Genomic DNA, 19,104 nt, shown 5'->3' with positions numbered 1-19,104 from the left:
TAGGGAATTTTGTATCTGTATTCCCAGAAGCCTCTATTCTACTGCACTCCTCAGTGCCTTACCTTGTATGTTCTACCTTGGTTTGTCCTTCCAAAGTGCAATACCTCACACTTGTCTGTATAGGGAACATTAATTTTTTTTTCAGAATCCAGACTTCATTCTTTGTTTCATAGACAGTAAAATTTTGCTGCTGACTTTGTTAAAAGTGTAGCCAACGTTGTGATTGTCTGCAGGTAGGTGTGAGAAGGAGAAGCTAATCCACTCAATTCAAATAAAAAAAATAACTTTATCAGTATTTTCTTGATCAAGAGCTCCTTTTAATTTTGTTAGTTACCTGAATTATCTGGGTTCCAATCACCTTGATATTTGTCAGTGCTGCAGTTTCAGCTCATTGGTCATCTGCTTCCTTCAACGAGATGGTCAATCAAATTGCTCCTGCATGCAATGAGGAGCGGAGATGAACTGTTTGGAAGACTGTTACGGATACCATAGTTAGCAATAGCAGTTGCAAATGTCTTACTGCATTCTTTCCCTTAGGGATCTTATTAAGTGTGATAAAAATTATGAACACATATGATGTTGGGCCTATTAGCCTTTTCTATTACTGTATAATAAATCTGACAATTGAAACTTGAATCTAATTCTAGTGTAGTATTATTCTCCAGACATTTAAAAGAAGTACTGTGCAAAAGTCTTAGGCGGATATATATAGTTAGGGTACCTGAGACTTTTGCATTGTTCTGTAGTAATTTTATGTATTGCGCTGAACCACTGCTGCAAAAGAAAAGCAAATTTCATGACATGTGAATGATGATAAACATGTTTCTGATATGGGTCTCTGTTGTAGACTGAGAGTGGGAAGGAGGCAGGGAGAGGAGAATCATGGTTGCAAAAAGGGGATGGGAGAGGGAAGCACCAGAAAGGCATTCTGTAATAATCAATAAACGAACTGTTTGGAATCAAATGACCTTGCCTAGTGTCCCAGGGCTGGGTGTGTCTGCAACCGCACCATCCCCCATCCCAGCACCTCTGCCATCTGTCCCTCACCCCTCCCGTGGCACTCCACTCTGGCCATTCCCAACATCTTTCGCTCTCGCCTGATTTACAATCTTGCTCCCCACTCCATGTTCACAAGTACTGTACTGTGCAAAAGTCTTAGACACCCTAGCTATATAAATGTGCTTTGCACTTTTGCACACTGTTATTTGTAATTATTTAATGTTTTTTAATGTCCTGAAAAAAAGGTTTTATTGCCTGTTTCAAGAAATGAGAACTGAAATCCTCAATATATTCCTGCATGATGACTGCATCCAATTAATTCTTCCTTCAACTCTAGCCTTTTACCCATCTGCCATTTTTGCCTTCAAACTGGTTAACAATCCTTCCCTGTGTTTTTTTAAGTCCTTTTATTAAAAGTAGGCTATTAAACTTGAAGGTAGGGATATTGTCTCTTCAAATTTAGCCAGGATGATATGGCTACATTTATATTGATGTAAACAACAATATTGAAGACAATGAAGATGAGGCAGGATACTACAGTGCAAAAGCTGAGGTAATAGATAAATATAATATTGATTTTTTTAAACTGTTACACTTTATCTGAGCAGTTTACTGTTGTAGTCACCATTTGAAGGCATCAAATTACTGGGAAAAAATTCCTGGTACAATAAATCAAGTCACAATCACGAGAAAATCTGCAGATGCCGGAAATCCAAAGCAACACACACGAAATGTTGGCGGTCAGGCAGCATCAATATTTTGTGCATGTTGCAATAAATGATATGCTTTCTTATCTAGGTCCCTAGTTATACTTAATTTTCATAAGCTGGGAATGGTTAAAATAGTTCAGTTAAAAGACAAGCTCTAATCTTAAACACCAGCTGAATCCGAATAACTGAATACAGTGGGCAAAATTCCTTCTTAAAATTCAGTACCGGTTAAGAGAAAAGGTGGTGAGAATCATTTTTAAAATGTTTGTTTTTATAGAAATTTAAAATACATACTATTTTTCCAAATTTTGTTGTTTACATTTCTGGTAAATTTCAATTAGTTTGGATGACAGTTTTAATGATTTCCTCAATGCAATTTCAAAGTCAAAGTAAATTTATGATCGAAATATCTATAATGTCACCATATACTACCTTGAGATTTATTTTCTTGCAAGCATTTATAGGAAAATAAAGAAATACAATCAAGTTTATGAAAAACTATACATAAGCAAAGAATAACAATGTGAAGAAAACAAATAATTTTGAGAACATATGTTGTAGAGTCCTTGAAATGAGTCCATAGGTTGTGGAATCAGTTCAGTGTTGGGGTTATTCACTCAGGTTCAGGTGCTTGATGGTTGAAGGGTAATAACTGTTCCTGAATCTGGTAGTGTGGGAACTAAGGCTGCTGTACCTCCTTCCTAATGGCAGCAGTGAGAAGAGAGAATTGCCCGGATGGGTGGGGGGTTCTTGATGATAGATGCCACTTTCTTGTGGTAGCGCTCCTTGCAAATGTGCTTATTAGTAGAGAGGACTCTATGGGGCTGTACCAAGCATTTTCTGTAGACGTTTCTGTTCCTGGGCACTAGTGTTTCCATGGCAGGCTGTGATACAACTGGTTAGGATGTTCTCCACTGTGCATTCACAGAAGGTTGTCAAAGTTTTAGAGGACATGCTGAAGGTCAAAGAAATATAAGATTGTAAACATACTTTAATCACAGCTGAAACCTTTTATTGGAAGTTGTATGTTTAGAAAGTTTCAGATAAATATCCTGCAGCAATATATTACACTAACTGCACAAACATCTTTGAAATGATACTTCACAATCAACTTATTTTGCTTTTAATAATTGGGCTTTCTGATTTAAAAATCACATATTGAGTTGTAGTAATGGGTAACTGGGTTCATTACCTATTTGACTCAATATTTTACATAGATAGACAACTAATATTGTATTATTGTTTCATAATATCATGTTTTACTGTGATACAACACATGTATTTTTGAGAGATTGCTAGAGGCACTTCATTGCAAATAAATTCATATATAGACTGAGTTGGACAGAATCTAATGTTAGTCCATTTATAAATTTGTCTAGTGTGGGCTCAGGTCCTTCAGCCCATGGAATCCACACCAACTTTCAAGCAACAATTTACTCTAATCCCATACAAATCTCATGTTTTTCTCCCCACATTTGTGATATACAGAGATAAGTGTATGATCCCATTGCTCACCAACCATTCCAGTAACTTTGTGGCACACTGCTCTTTTGCTCCAAATACTTGTCATGTTTGTTGAATGAAAATCTTATGCACCTTAATGTTGCAAGGCCAACATGTGCCTGATCACACTAGGCCTGGCAGCTGCCTTTGGCATGGTTGGCAGCCAAATGGCAGAGTGACAGGCAAGTTGATCCTCCACACTCTAAAAGTGGAGCGGTCACAACTGGTGAGTAGGCCTGGTGCGTTATCCACAAGCTTCTATTGAACTGTTCATAAGATGTATAAGTAGCTTAAAATATTAAATTAAAAATAATGAACTATTAATTACCAGATATAAAATAAAATGAAGGGAAATAATTCTAAATTTGCCTCTTTCTACAGTGGCAACACTTCCCATGAAATGAATGTGGTTGTTCTGTTCATAAGCAAGTACTACCTGGTGTAAACCCAGGGGCCAGGTGTGAAGTGATCATTTCATCAATGTGCTCTTTTGTTGGGATGAACAGCAGGTCCAACAGCATTGTGGAAGTTTCAGATATCCCCACATCTGATTTCCAGCACATTGTGTGTTAGACCAAGCATGCCGGTAAGTCCAAAACACCCTGAGCCGTAACTGGCTGTTAGTCTGTGGCTTTGTAGTGAACTAGTGTTTAATATTCAACTCAATTTCACTGCTCTTTTGTGTAATATAATTATACAGATCAGTGTTGGGCCCTCAGCTATTCAATGTATCTTCTAATGACTGAGATAATGAGACAAGCTTGCTGAGAATTTGAAGGTAGGAGGATTGATGAGCAATGGATGAAAATGTGCCAGATAATATGGAGAATGTGAGGCTGTGCACCTTGGCAAGACAACTAGATATACAATGCTTTTTTTAAAGAACCAGGGAACTTTGTACAATACACAAAGTTCCAGAGGAATTCAGGTCTGGCAGCATCGAGGAGGGAAATAATTAGTCAATGTTTTGGGCTGAGACCCTTCATCAGGACTGGGGAGGAAACCAAAATAAGAACAGGGGAGGAGAAGGAGTACAAGCTTGAAGGTGATAGGTAAAACCAGGTGATGGGGTTGAAGTGAGAATGATGATGATGAGAATGGACGATGATAGTTAGAACATGTAAAGGACTCTGAAAGGGAGGACAGTGGACCATGGGAGAAAGGGGAGGAGGATACCAAAGGGAGGTGATGCGTGGGTAAGAAGAGAAGTGCTAAGAGGGGAGCCAAAATTAGGAATGGAAAAAGAAAGAAGAGGAGAGAAATTAGAAGTTAGAGAAATAGATACTCATACCATCAGATTGGAGGCTATCCAGACAGAAAATGAGGCCTTACTCCTCCAATCTGAGAGTGCCCAAGCCATTAGAAAAGCAAGGGGAGGCTGGGGTAGAAAGGGAAGGAACTCCTCCTAACTTCATGCATAATTTTGATGATACTTCAATCGCAGTAGTGTGTACAGTTTTGTTCTCCAATACAAATGAACTACTTGCTAGAAGTTTGCACATTGAAACTTCACCAAAATGATTTCAAGATGAGGGAGTTGTCCAATGAGATGTTTGATCTTCACTCACTGGAGTTTTGAAAATGAGAGGTGACACTATATGGGACTATTTAGATAACCAGAATTGTTTCATCCAACCAGACAATCCAGCACTTTTACTTCTACTTTATACTTTATTGTCGCCAAACAACTGATACTAGAACGTACAACCATCACAGCGATATTTGATTCTGCGCTTCCCGCTCCCTGGATTACAAATCAATAGTAACAGCGTGCGGTGTAAGGTTTTGTGCTTAGGGCAAGGTTTCAGGAAAAGTCAGTAGACATTTAGGACTGAGATAAGGAGAAATATCCCTATGCAGAGGGTATTATGTATATTTTAAATGGAGATTTACAGAATTTGGTTTCCCTGAGTCCACACTGGGCTCAGTAATCTAATCAGGGCCAATAATTACCTAACATATTTACAGTTCTTCATTTATGGAGTCTTGGCCATCCCATATTTTAATTATTGCATTGCTCTTTCCAGGCTCAGGGGTTAAATCTTTCTTCCATAAATGCTTTGCGAGGTTGGTTATGACCAGACTGAACTCCTGCCTCAGCAAGGACCTGGACCCACTGTAATTTGCCTATTGTCACAATAGGTCAACGGCAAACGCAATCTCCATGGCTCTTCACACTGCTTCAGACCACCTGGACAACACGAACACCTACGTCAGGATGCTGTTCATCGACTATAGCTCAGCATTTAATACCATCATTCCCACAATCCTGATTGAGAAGTTGCAAAACCTGGGCCTCTGTACCTCCCTCTGTAATTGGATCCTTGACTTCCTAACCGGAAGCCCACAGTCTGTGTGGATTGGTGATAACATATCCTCCTCGCTAACGATCAACACTGGCGCACCTCAGGGGTGTGTGCTTAGCCCACTGCTCTATTCTCGGTATACACATGACTATGTGGCTAGGCACAGCTCAAATACCATCTATAAATTTGCTGACGACACAACCATTGTTGGTAGAATCTCAGGTAGTGACAAGAGGGCGTACAGGAGTGAGATATGCCAACTAGTGGAGTGGTGCCACAGCAACAACCTGGCACTCAATGTCAGTAAGATGAAAGAGCTGATTGTGGACTTCAGGAAGGGTAAGATGAAGGAACACATACCAATCCTCAGAGAGGGAACAGAAGTGGTTAGAGCGAGCAGCTTCAAGTTCCTGGGTGTCAAGATCTCTGGTCCCAACACATTGATGTAGTCATAAAGAAGGCAAGACAGTGGTAACTTTATTAGGAGTTTGAAGCCATTTGGCATGTCAACAAATACACACAAAAACTTCTATTGTTGTACCGTGGAGAGCATTCTGACAGGCTGCATCACTGTCTGGTATGGAGGGGCTACTGTACAGGACCGAAAGAAGCTGCAGAGGTTGTAAATCTAGTCAGCTCCATCTTGGGCACTAGCCTACAAAGTACAGACATCATTAGGGAGCAGTGTCTCAGGAAGGCAGCATCCATTATTATCCCTACAGCACCCAGGAAATGCCTTTTTCTCACTGTTACCATCAGGTAGGAGGTACAGAAGCCTGAAGGCACACACTCAATGATTCAGGAACAGCCTCTTCCCCTCTGCCATCTGATTCCTGAATGGAATTTGAAGTTTTGGACACTACCTCACTTTTTTTAATATACAGTATTTCTGTTTCTGCACATTTTAAAATAATCTATCAATATACTTGATTTAATTGTTTATTTATTAGTATGTTTTATTTTATTTATTATTATTTTTTTTCTCTCTGCTAGATTATGTATTGCATTGAACTGCTGCTGCTAAGTTAACAAATTTCACGTCACATGCTGGTGATAATAAACCTGATTCTGATTCTTGGCACCCGAAGAAAGTTCCCCTGCACCCCAGTTTTCGACGCAGCTTTGATCACCTGCAGCACGCCAGTGTCAAATTTTGTTTGAAAGTACTGTGAAATATTCCAAAGCCTGTGTTAAATTTTATTTTAGAATGTGGAGATCACTGGCAATTTTGTTCATTCCAAATTATTTCTGAAGTGCTGTTAGTAAGGTATTACAGCAATGCTGCTGGGGAGGGAATTGAAGATTTTCCATCTAATGACATTGAAGGAGTGAGGATATATTCCCAAGGTAGCATAGTGAAGGACTGGAAGGAACCCTGCTGGCAGTGGTAGTATACCCATGAACCTGTGGTGCTAGTGCCTTTTGATAGCCGTGGAACATCTTTTCTTTGTGTGTGAGAGGGGTATTAGTGGCTCAGATTAGAAAGTATATGGAATATTTATAACTAACTTACTTCTTAAATAATATAATTACTCATTGTTTAAAATCATTTAATCAGAGCTGAAGCTATGACCAGTAAAATCAGGAGAAATTCATTTTTTCCCCACTTCAAACACTCTAGTACAATTGAGTTTGTTCTATGGACTACATACAATTAATCAGAGTGGGAAGCTGCAATACACTGAGCGAGAGTCTACTCATATTACATCTGCCAAAACTAAAAGAGAAGCTGAAAGAGTCATAGAAGAGTTATAACAGATGCATTATTCGTACAAGTGTCCAAAGAATTACCATAGAACAGCAAGGCAGATAAATAAATATTGAGAAGATAAATAACAAATTTATTGGCATACAGAAATGTTTGCAATTTCACAATTTTCCAGAAGTAACAAAAAATAACTAATATCACAAAATAAATTATATAAACGAAGAGAGTAGGAACATTGAAAACAGAAGCGCAGTCTTTAAAATAACTTACAGTCATGAACTGTAAGGGACAAAGAACAAATCCTTAATGTAGCACAGGCTACTATTTTAACAAGCCTGGAGACATTTGCAAATGATGTGGCCTTCACCTCTAAAATAAATGGTGAGATCCTATGGCTTCAATAGTAGCACGTTATCCTTATTGGTGTTCCCTCACACTGGAATGAGACCGGCCAAATTTGATGATTGGAAGTTCTGGCCACTGTTCAGCACACGGTCGTTTTCAACTATGCACAAACAGTGATTCTCTTTCAAACATCCCTGGTGCCTGATCACAATGTAGCTAAATTCCAGTGAACTGGAATAATTCACAAATAATTGCGGTCTCAGTCATTGATTGCAGAAGGAAGACTGAAGTGGAGTCAAGTCTGAACATCAAAGGGCTCGTAAATAATGCGATGACCAAGAGTGCACTCACTGTGCACAGCCATAATAGCCCAGATTTGATTTCTGGTCAGTGATGAGCCAAATAGTGATGAATAGTGACTACATTGTTTCATCACTGCCAGGATCCAGAGGTCAGAAATTAGCTAGTATGATCTATGCCCACGATCACAAATCCAATAAAATATCCGGTAATGAAACATTACATTATGCAGAAAGGAGCTTATGATAGACCACAACTGCCAAACAGCTTGTACTTTGTGTACAGACCCGAACGTGAAAAACAAACTCAATTACATCAGACAAGGTAACAAGGCCTGCAGAGACTAAGCTCATGATAATGGTCATTGATGAGATTAAGGAGAAATAATATATTTATATATGAATACATTTTCCAGAAGTTTGTTTCACCCTCACAACTGTGAAGTGAGTTGTTATTTAATCAATGAGTTTATGCAGGTTATTAAGCAAAATTCTTGAATGATCCACAGTTCTGGTATGCACGAAAAAATGCATAGCCCGATGGTGTCAGTGGGTAACATCTTCAGGAAAACACTCACCCAGCAAAAATTAACAAGACACCTGCAACAAATCAAAACTGTACAACTACCAAGTTTCCCGTCGGTAAAAGCAATAGGTTTCATAGCTCAAAGAGAAGAGGGCTCTTGTGACTTGAAATTTTGGCTCAGTGAGAGGTAGGTTTACCCAAAAATAATTATCTATTAGAAGTTTATCTCAATTGAATTATTTTTTGAGCACTGATATGAACATCCATTTTACGCAACAGTTTTCGTTATAAAGCACATTTCAAAACCAAAATTTCCTGGTGAACATGTGCTTACTGTGGTAATGGCTTTTTTTTTGTAAAGATTAAAGATGCTTCAGCCTATTGCTTTTACCTTTTTTGATTCCCTCAAAGCATTTCACCTTTTAAAGCCCATGGCTGCAACAATTCACCAGTAAAATCTATTCTAAACAAGGTTTTAAACAGGCCAGAATCATAGAGAGTTAGTTTCAAATTAGTTTGATCTGAATTTACATTAAATTAAGTTGAAGAAAAACTTCTATCCAATCATCTTATTTTCAAATGCACTGAATGAGTCCTTGGAAACAGTGACCCGCAGAGTCAGCAGTGCAGTGGTTTACAGCACAATGTTCTCAGGTGAGTACCACACTACTGGTAAATGTTGAACTCAGTCCCTTGGGCAGACTCTGTGATGATAGGTGGTGCAGTGTGAGGTGGTGCTGGTGCTGGTGCTGGTGCTGGCTGTTGATATGCTGCCGTGCGGTTTTCCTGCTGTTCTCGTAGAAAGGCAGGTATCAATGATGTCTTGATGTGAATGACTCTGGTGGCCATTACTTCACAATCAATCTGCATCATTACCTCATGATCCTTGGGTTCATTGATAAACTGCTCTGAAACACATAAAAGCAGTGGCAAAAATTAGCAAATTTATAAAGCGGAATATGCTGCACACTTACAAATGAAAGTATTTATGTTGCCAATGTGAGCTCAATCACTGCTAAGTAACTCCAATTTCATACTGAACACATGGAACGTCCTTTCATATACCAACCAGTAGAGCTAGTTTAAACAAATGCTACCAAATTCCAGTTGATTTTCTCAAGTCCTTTTCAATCTCACTTAGCTGCTTGCTCAGATGGTTGCCAGCTCCAATAATGAGCAAACAACCTGATAACAAGAAAGATGAGTGGTAAAAATAAAAAGGAAACCTAATCCACAAATGAAAAATATAAATAGAACCAGAAGTCACTTATATTGAGAAAAGGTCGTGACTAGTTAGAGGTGTACGGTAACCTTGTGGTTAGCACAACGCTTTACAGCACACGTAATCTGGGTTCAATTTCCGCTGCTGCTTTTAAGGAGTTTGTACATTCTCCCCGTGACTGTGTTGGTTTCCTCTTGGTGCTCTGGTTTTCTCCCATAGTCTAAAGATGTACCAGTTAGTAGGTTAATTGGTCATTATAAATTACCCCTCGGATTAAATTAGGAGGTTGCTGGGCAGCATGGCTTGAAGGGTCAGAAGGGCCTATTCTGCACTGTATGTTAGTAAATAAATAAATAAAATGATTAAGTTCTTGCTTTTCTTACTTTTCCACAGTATTATTAAGGAGCTCTCTTATATTTTATAAGTTTATAGTTCTGATGAAGGGCTCCCACCTGAAACATAAGCATCTTAAACCTTGACAAGGCTTGATGCGTATTTACAGAATATTCTGTGTTTGTTTAGGCATCTAAACTTAATGTCAGAGCCATCACGGAAAGAATAATCGATATATTTTATTGATGCAAGCTGTTGTTGTGACTTGGTCCACTTTAAAATGTGTTCTTGGAATACAGGGAATATCTTTAATCACCATTCTTACCTTCCATAATAAAGTGTTCTGAGCCCTCTCCCTTTGTGGGGATTGATTTTACAGCTGAGCAGCTTGTGAGGCTGTTCCGACTCAAACATTTATTTGGGATTAGTTTTATACCCACCAGATGATTAGAAAGGCAGGTTCTGTTCCCTAGAGTGTGTGAGGGAATCAGTTGAATTATTTGGCAAATGAGCCATTTTCACAGTTATTTCTTGAATGACAGCCCATTAATTATGAAGTGTTGTAAGGCGTTAAAATGTGCCAGAAGGGCCGATAAATAACTCACTCTTAGAGCTAAATGATTTGTTTCAGTGATGTTGGTTGACCATTGCACACAGTTCATTGCTCTTACATTGTGAATGCCTAACTTCATCTCAGATTCCTTCAGTTATTTGGTTTGGCTACTGATGAAAAGGATAATCTATTACCCAGACACGTCATGTTCATTTTTTTTTGCCTCCCACTGAAGGGAAATAAAATACCTTCTGCTTAGCTCAGAGAACAAAAAAGCAGTGAAGTGAAGGAACTGACGATATCAGCTTACAGCACAGAAACACTCTCTCCTGCCCTCCATCTCTATGCCAACCTTTCTGCCCATCGACACTACTCCCATTTACCTGCATCATGCCTGCATCCTTTAATGCCTTGACTATTTAAGTGTTTATCTAAATCACAGAAATTATTTCTGATTCCAGCACCTACTCTGGCAATACATCCCATCAATGTGTGGCACTGATTCAGTACCAGCACTGACACCCATCTGTTCATTCTGATGCACTTCCTGCCTTGTGGGTGATTTAATTTGCAGCTCACGATAAACTGAGAAGTGAAATCTCAGAATTGTGCACCAACTGGACCTGTATGAGATCATCAAATTTTGCAGCTGAAAAAAGCTATGATTTTTATTTAAAAAAACATCTTTTCTGCCAAAGTGAGTAATTAATTTGGACTGTACACTCCACTGACAGAAGTAGAAACCAATGAACATATGAAGGCAGTGAATAAACAACAAATTTCAACTTATATTCTTCCCCTCTGCCATCTAATTTTTAAATGGACATTGAACCCATGAACACTACCTCACTATCTTTTAAAATTTCTGTTTTTGCACTACTTATTTAACATAACTATTTAATATACATACATATAAAATTACCATATTTCAGGTTTGTTTCTATATTTATCATGTATTGCATTGCACTGCTGCTGCAAAGTTAACAAGTTTCATGACATATACTGGCGATACTAAACTTGATTCTGATTCTGATTAAGGAAACCATATCTGACATTTTCACTTTTTTCAGATTTAAGCCACAAAATGCCTAATCTTCCAAAATAAATATATGATACAATCTAGCCACTTATCCTTGTCAGTAAGCAGTGTGATTTTCTCAACTATCAACATCCTAGGGGCTGTCACTGACAGAAATTCAATTGGACCTACTATATACATATTGTGGCTGTTCAGAATCTTGGTACACTGCAGGGGGATACTCACCTCCTGTCACCATAAAGCCTTTCCACTGATTACGAGCAGAATTAAATACACCTTACTTGCCTAGATGAGTGCAGTTGCAACCCCATCCAACAATCTCAAACCAGTTCAATTGATTGGTCTCTATTGCACACAGTGACTTGTCCAGACAATGTCTGTGGTCTCAGACATATATCTTTTACCACCAAAAACACATAGAGAAGCACCATTACCTGAAAGTTTCACATGAAATTAAACATCACCTGAATTGAAATACATTGCTATTCTTTCACCATCTCTGGTCTAAATCCTGGAGCTCCCAGCTCAACAGCATTATGGGAGCTCCTTCGCCACAGCAGCCCCAGAGGTTGTCTCACTACAGCCTTGGCAAAGACAATAAATGAAGCAATAAATGCAATCTGAAAAACGAATGAATGAAAATAACAATGCCTCAATAGCCATTGAGATGAGATGGGAAAACAGATGGTGCTGATGTGGTACTCAGAAGGTAGCAGATAAAGGACAGATTGAGAGGAAACTGAAAGACGGTTGGAGAAGAAGAGAGCAAAAATATTAATATAAAGCACAGAACAGTTCAGCAGAGGAAAAGGCCCTTTGGTCCACAATGTTATGCCAAACTAATTAAATTAGTAGACATTCTGAAATAATCTCTTCTGCCTACACACTGTCTATGTTTTTCTATTTCCTGTGCATTCTTGTTCAGTACCTTCAGTGGTATTTGGCTTCCAGAACTATTTTCATGTTTTACTGCCTCATTTTCTAAATTTAAAATATATTGAAGTAGGATTTTTCTGAGCTAATCTATAAAACGCTGTGAATCATATCAAATCAAAAGAAAAAAATCCAAAAGCTTTCAACAATTTACAAAAAATTAAAAACCAAAATTGTGAGGCTGAAAAATTATTCATCCCCTTAGTAATTACTACACTAACCTTCCTCAGGTGCAATATACAACATTCCCTTACCAACTCACCGAGTTTGTTGAAGTAGAAAATTGGAGGATCACCTGTTTTCAATGAATTCATAAGAATAAATACCTCCTCTGTTTGTAAGGTCCAACCATATGGTAGATTTTCAACAGACCAAACCAAACTGAAGACGAAACAGCATTCAAGACAAGTCAGGGAAATTATAATGGAGAAGCACAAATCTGGGGAAGAGTACAAGACCATCTCAAAGGCACTGAACGTATCACAGAGCTCAGTACCATCATTATGAAAAAGTGGAAAAAAGATGAAGTTACAGCCATTCTGCCTAGGTCAGAAAGGAAAAGACTGGTAAAGACAAATGTAGGTCCCCTGCAGACAGAAAAAGGTGAATTGATTATGGGGAGCAAGGACATGGCAGACCAATTGAATAATTACTTTGGTTCTGTCTTCACTAAGGAGGACATAAATAATCTTCCAGAAATAGTAGGGGACAGAGGGTCCAGTGAGATGGAGGAACTGAGCGAAATACATGTTAGTAGGGAAGTGGTGTTAGGTAAATTGAAGGGATTGAAGGCAGATAAATCCCCAGGGCCGGATGGTCTGCATCCCAGGGTGCTTAAGGAAGTAGCCCAAGAAATAGTGGATGCATTAGTGATAATTTTTCAAAACTCGTTAGATTCTGGACTAGTTCCTGAGGATTGGAGGGTGGCTAATGTAACTCCACTTTTTAAAAAAGGAGGGAGAGAGAAACTGGGGAATTATAGACCGGTTAGCCTAACGTCAGTGGTGGGGAAACTGCTGGAGTCAGTTATCAAGGATGTGATAACAGCACATTTGGAAAGCGGTGAAATGATCGGACAAAGTCAGCATGGATTTGTGAAAGGAAAATCATGTCTGACGAATCTCATAGAATTTTTTGAGGATGTAACTAGTAGAGTGGATAGGGGAGAACCAGTGGTATATTTGGTATATTTGGACTTTCAGAAGGCTTTTGACAAGGTCCCACACAGGAGATTAGTGTGCAAACTTAAAGCACACGGTATTGGGGGTAAGGTATTGGTGTGGGTGGAGAGTTGGTTAGCAGACAGGAAGCAAAGAGTGGGAATAAACGGGACCTTTTCAGAATGGCAGGCGGTGACTAGTGGGGTACCGCAAGGCTCAGTGCTGGGACCCCAGTTGTTTACAATATATATTAATGACTTGGATGAGGGAATTAAATGCAGCATCTCCAAGTTTGCGGATGACACGAAGCTGGGTGGCAGTGTTAGCTGTGAGGAGGATGCTAAGAGGATGCAGGGTGACTTGGATAGGTTGGGTGAGTGGGCAAATTCATGGCAGATGCAATTTAATGTGGATAAATGTGAAGTTATCCACTTTGGTGGCAAAAATAGGAAAACAGATTATTATCTGAATGGTGGCCGATTAGGAAAAGGGGAGGTGCAACGTGACCTGGGTGTCATTATACACCAGTCATTGAAAGTGGGCATGCAGGTACAGCAGGCGGTGAAAAAGGCGAATGGCATGCTGGCATTTATAGCGAGAGGATTTGAGTACAGGAGCAGGGAGGTACTACTGCAGTTGTACAAGGCCTTGGTGAGACCACACCTGGAGTATTGTGTGCAGTCTTGGTCCCCTAATCTGAGGAAAGACATCCTTGCCATAGAGGGAGTACAGAGAAGGTTCACCAGATTGATTCCTGGGATGGCAGGACTTTCATATGAAGAAAGACTGGATGAACTGGGCTTGTACTCGTTGGAATTTAGAAGATTGAGGGGGGATCTGATTGAAACGTATAAGATCCTAAGGGGATTGGACAGGCTAGATGCAGGAAGATTGTTCCCAATGTTGGGGAAGTCCAGAACGAGGGGTCACAGTTTGAGGATAGAGGGGAAGCCTTTTAGGACCGAGATTAGGAAAAACTTCTTCACACAGAGAGTGGTGAATCTGTGGAATTCTCTGCCACAGGAAACAGTTGAGGCCAGTTCATTGGTTATATTTAAGAGGGAGTTAGATATGGCCCTTGTGGCTACGGGGGTCAGGGGGTATGGAGGGAAGGCTGGGGCAGTGTTCTGAGTTGGATGATCAGCCATGATCATGATAAATGGCGGTGCAGGCTCGAAGGGCCGAATGGCCTACTCCTGCACCTATTTTCTATGTTTCTATGTTTCTATGTCAGGCCACCACTATAAAACCGAGTCACCAGAGAAGAATGGCACTTGTAAGAGAGGCTACTGTGACACCAACAGTCACTCTGAGTGAGCTGCAGAAGTCAGTGACTGCAAATGGAGATGAAGTTCATGGCTCCACAATCTCTAAGGCCTTGCACAAAAAGGGTAATTCTGGAAGAGTGGCAATGTCAGCAAAACGAAAGAGCTGGTCAGTGACTTCAGGAAGGAATGTGTTGCACATGGTCCTATATACATCAATGGTGCTGAGCTCGAGAGAGGGGATTGAGAGCTTCAAGTTCCTTGGAGTGAACATAACCAATAGCCTGCCGTGGTCCAACTACACAGAAAGCACAGCCAAGAAAACTCACCAGCACCTCTACTTCCTCAGGAGGCTAAAGAAATTTGGCATGAACCTGTTGACACTTACTAATTTTTATCAATGCATAATAGAAAGTATCCTATCTCATGAATCACAGCTTGGTATGACACCTGCTCAACCATGACACAAGGAGTTGCAGAGAGTTGTGGATACCGCTCCGCACATCACAAGAACCAGCCTCCCCACCATGGATCGTGTCTAAACTTCTTGCTGCCTCAGTAAGGCAGCCAGCATAAACAAAAACCCACCCACCCTAGACAGTCTTTCTCCTTTTGTCACCCAATGGGCAGAAGATACAAAAGCCTAACAGCATGTACTGCCAGGCTCAAGGACAGCTTCTACCCTGATGTTATAGGACTATTGAATGTTCCCCTAGTATGATAAGATAGAATCTTGACTTGACAATCTATCTCGTTCTGCACTTGCACCATATTCTTGACTTTCACTGTATTTTGTGTGTAGCTGTTACACTTTACTCTGCATTGTGTTACTGCTTTACCCTGTGTAAAGAACTGTGTAATGAATTGATCTGTGTCTACAGGAAGCAAGGAGGGCTTTTCACTGTACCTTGGTAGATCTGACAGAGTTCTCTCTGGTATTAGACATTTCAACCCTGGGAAGAAGATACCAGCTGTCCACTCTATATGTGCCCCTCATATTCTGTAAACTTTCTTTCAGATCTCCCCTTAGCCTCAACCTCCCCAGAGAAAACAACAAAAGTCTGTATTTAACTTCTCCTTTTAGTATATGCCCTCTATCCAGTCAGCATCCGGGAAAACCTCTTCTGCCCCCTCTCCAAAGCCTGAACATCCTTCTACAATGGGGCTACAGAACTGAATGCAATAGTACAAATGCTGTCCAACTAGAGTTTTATAAAGCTGCAACATAACTTCAGACTAACAAAGGCAAGCATGCCGTATGTTTTTCTTACCACGTGATCAACCTGTGCAGCCACTTTCACAGGGCTTTGAACTCGGACCCAACATTCAAAGTTCAAATAAATTTGTCATCAAAGTACATATATGTTACCATTGAGATTACCATAAGATACATTTTCTTGCAGACATTTTCAGGGAACAATTGAAATACAGTACAACAGAATTTTAAGGAAAACTGTAGATAAACAAAGTCTGACAAACAACCATTGTGCAAAAAAAGGGCAAACTGTGCAAATAATTAAAAATAATACCAAGGACACGAGCTGTAAAATCCTTGCAATCAGTTTAGAGTGGTGATGATTGAAATTAGCCACACTGGTTCACGAGTTCAAAGCCCTGTGAAAGTGGCTGCACAGGTTGATCACGTGGTAAGGAAAACATACGGCATGCTTGCCTTTGTTAGTCTGAAGTTATGTTGCAGCTTTATAAAACTCTAGTTGGACAGCATTTGTACTATTGCATTCAGTTCTGTAGCCCCATTGTAGAAGGATGTTCAGGCTTTGGAGAGGGGGCAGAAGAGGTTTTCCCAGATGCTGACTGAAGGTTGAGGGGAATTAATTGTTCCTGAACCTGGTGGTGTGGGATCTAGGGATTCTGTACTTCCTGCCCTATGCTTCTGCCTGCACTCCTCTGTAAAGTGTGTGGCAGAACTTTAAGCTCACTGAAACTCTTGGTATCGGTTCCTCCTCTATACAGAGGGATGTCACGAAGATTAAAGATCTAGCAGTGTCTATATAGGATTGTCTTCTAGCATATCAACAAAATAAAAGGCAATTGAACAGAATCAAATTCCTGCCCAAGTATAGAAACAAAAGGCCTGCATTATTTCAACTAGCAAACTTTTTTATTGCCTGGAATTGGCAGGGGTTGTCATGTAATGACAAGGTTGAAAACTAGCATGGAATAACTTCTCTGTGTGGCCAGTGCCAAGTGTAAATATTGACAACTGAGGGATAGAATAAGTAGTGAATCAGTGCCCTGCAACCTAGCAGTTACAAAAATCATTGACTCTTCTCCACAACTTTTCTAATGTGGCTGAACCAGTTCCTGAGTCAAAAGCTGGTGATGAACATTTCATGTGATTCAATTTACGACACTCCTGACGCTGAAGATGATTCAACTTTTAGTACCAGTACACTCTATAATTTGCTGTGAGTGGGCTACCTTCCAGATCAATTTCTAGTGGACAGGCTGGAAGAGATGGCTGATATTGTGTAGCAGTCCACATCTGCAACTAAGCAAATGCCAAATATGAATTCAAAATGCAATGATGTGGACTGAGTTGCTTAATTACAATGATCAGAAACATTACCGCTTAGTATCACACCCGAGATCAATACAAATTGAAAGAGGCAGCAGTATTGGAACAGACTACAATGACAGATGTCTATGAATTTAACATTAACCAGTACATATTTTAAATTGGAAGCCAATGTTTCCTAACATTTTGTGCACATGAAATGAATTAGCACGAGATATGTGGCAATGAATTTTACACATCTCTCACAGCCTGCCAACAGACAAGAGGCAGTTGAGGCAATGATCAAAACTTGTTCATCATTCTCTTTCTATATACAAATGATCTTCAGAAAATATTTTAAAGTGATGCATTATTTGTCTGGTGGATCACTGACTTATGAAAAGTAAAGTTGAAAGAAATTATATCAACCAATTCTCCTGGAAAAAAGGGATATTAAAAATGGATATCAGAAGACAGAGACAGAGCAATGGTCTCTTTGTGTATAAACGTGCATGATACTGAGTCTTGGAGCTTGCATAAAATTAAATACTGTCCAGAGGGTTGATGGTGGTAGAAGAGGTTGGTCTCACGTTCAAAGAACGGACATTGCACAACAGCAGTTTAGGAAGAGGAAAAATGCTCAAACCACATGCTTGACCAGACAGATGTGCTATTCTAAGCCAATGAAAATACATCTTATCTGTCAGCAATCCATTATCTCTCAATCATTTTTAATTCTCTTCTGCATCGTGTCTATTGCCAAAATATCCTACCTGTATTGCACTGAGCTGAACCATACCAGTACTGATTTATAAAGTGACAAGATTTCACTGTTACATCAACACCATGTAGACATTTTGCAACATCCTGTCCTCTACTTCTCCTTATCACACACTGTTACAACAGCTTCCACTTATTATTGTTTGATTTCATTTTACACTTACTTCATAACTGCCTTCAAATGTTTTGTATCAAATGGAAATTTAGCCACTACATAGTTGGTATTCTAGTTTACTTCCAGATAAAGTAATTAATCTGTCCTTTTCTTGGTCAAAACTTAATCAACATTTATTTCTGAGTTAGTCAACTAGCTTGGTGACACAATGTTTGAGCTGGGTCTATATCCGAACAGGTACAGGGTAAACATGATAGTAACTGAGAGGCAGAAGTTCCAACAAGTCACTTCCTTTTCCACATTACAAAATTGATTCAAGTGTAATGAAATCAGATAAATAGAACTTGATGCACCATCTGCATCTCCATCTGGTGGATTCACTTCCTACAATATTGCGAATAACACTTTCTGTGCAGTATTTAGAATATTACATAACAGGAGGATCATGTCATGGTGTTTGATCAGCTCCATGACATAGCTCTTGCTCCACATGCCTGCAATTCCCCCACCCCCAATGTACAACTACTTATTTTTAAGTCTGCATGCTCAACTTTTGCAGGAAATGCATTCTACTATGCATCCCAAACACATCACTTCGACTATCTAGGAGAGCTGGCACATGGGCATCACCACATGCAAGTGTCCCTCCAAATCAAATACTATTCCAGTTTGGAAATATGAGCTACTGGATCTCAACCTTATCAAGCAACCCTTTGGGGGTTTTTCCAAACAGAATGATTGTGGTGATTGAACAAGGTGCCTCATAGCAGCCGTGAAAGATGAGCAATAA

The 19,104-nt window shown here is 39.6% G+C and overlaps 1 protein-coding gene across 2 annotated transcripts in view; it reads right to left on the bottom strand.

Moving 5' to 3' along the window:
- Nucleotides 1-7,338: 7,338 nt before the first annotated feature.
- Nucleotides 7,339-19,104, bottom strand: part of atf6 (activating transcription factor 6) — a 420,957-nt gene continuing 409,191 nt past the window's right edge. For both annotated transcript variants that reach the window (XM_072274311.1, XM_072274312.1), the window contains one exon: nt 7,339-9,304. In XM_072274311.1, coding sequence (XP_072130412.1) covers nt 9,063-9,304 — 242 coding nt within the window. In that variant the 3' untranslated portion in view covers nt 7,339-9,062. The remainder of the gene's footprint in view (nt 9,305-19,104) is intronic.

Source organism: Mobula birostris, chromosome 12, assembly GCF_030028105.1.
Source record: "Mobula birostris isolate sMobBir1 chromosome 12, sMobBir1.hap1, whole genome shotgun sequence".
NCBI classification, from domain to species: Eukaryota; Metazoa; Chordata; class Chondrichthyes; order Myliobatiformes; family Myliobatidae; genus Mobula; species Mobula birostris.
This window is presented reverse-complemented; position numbering and strand designations above follow the sequence as displayed.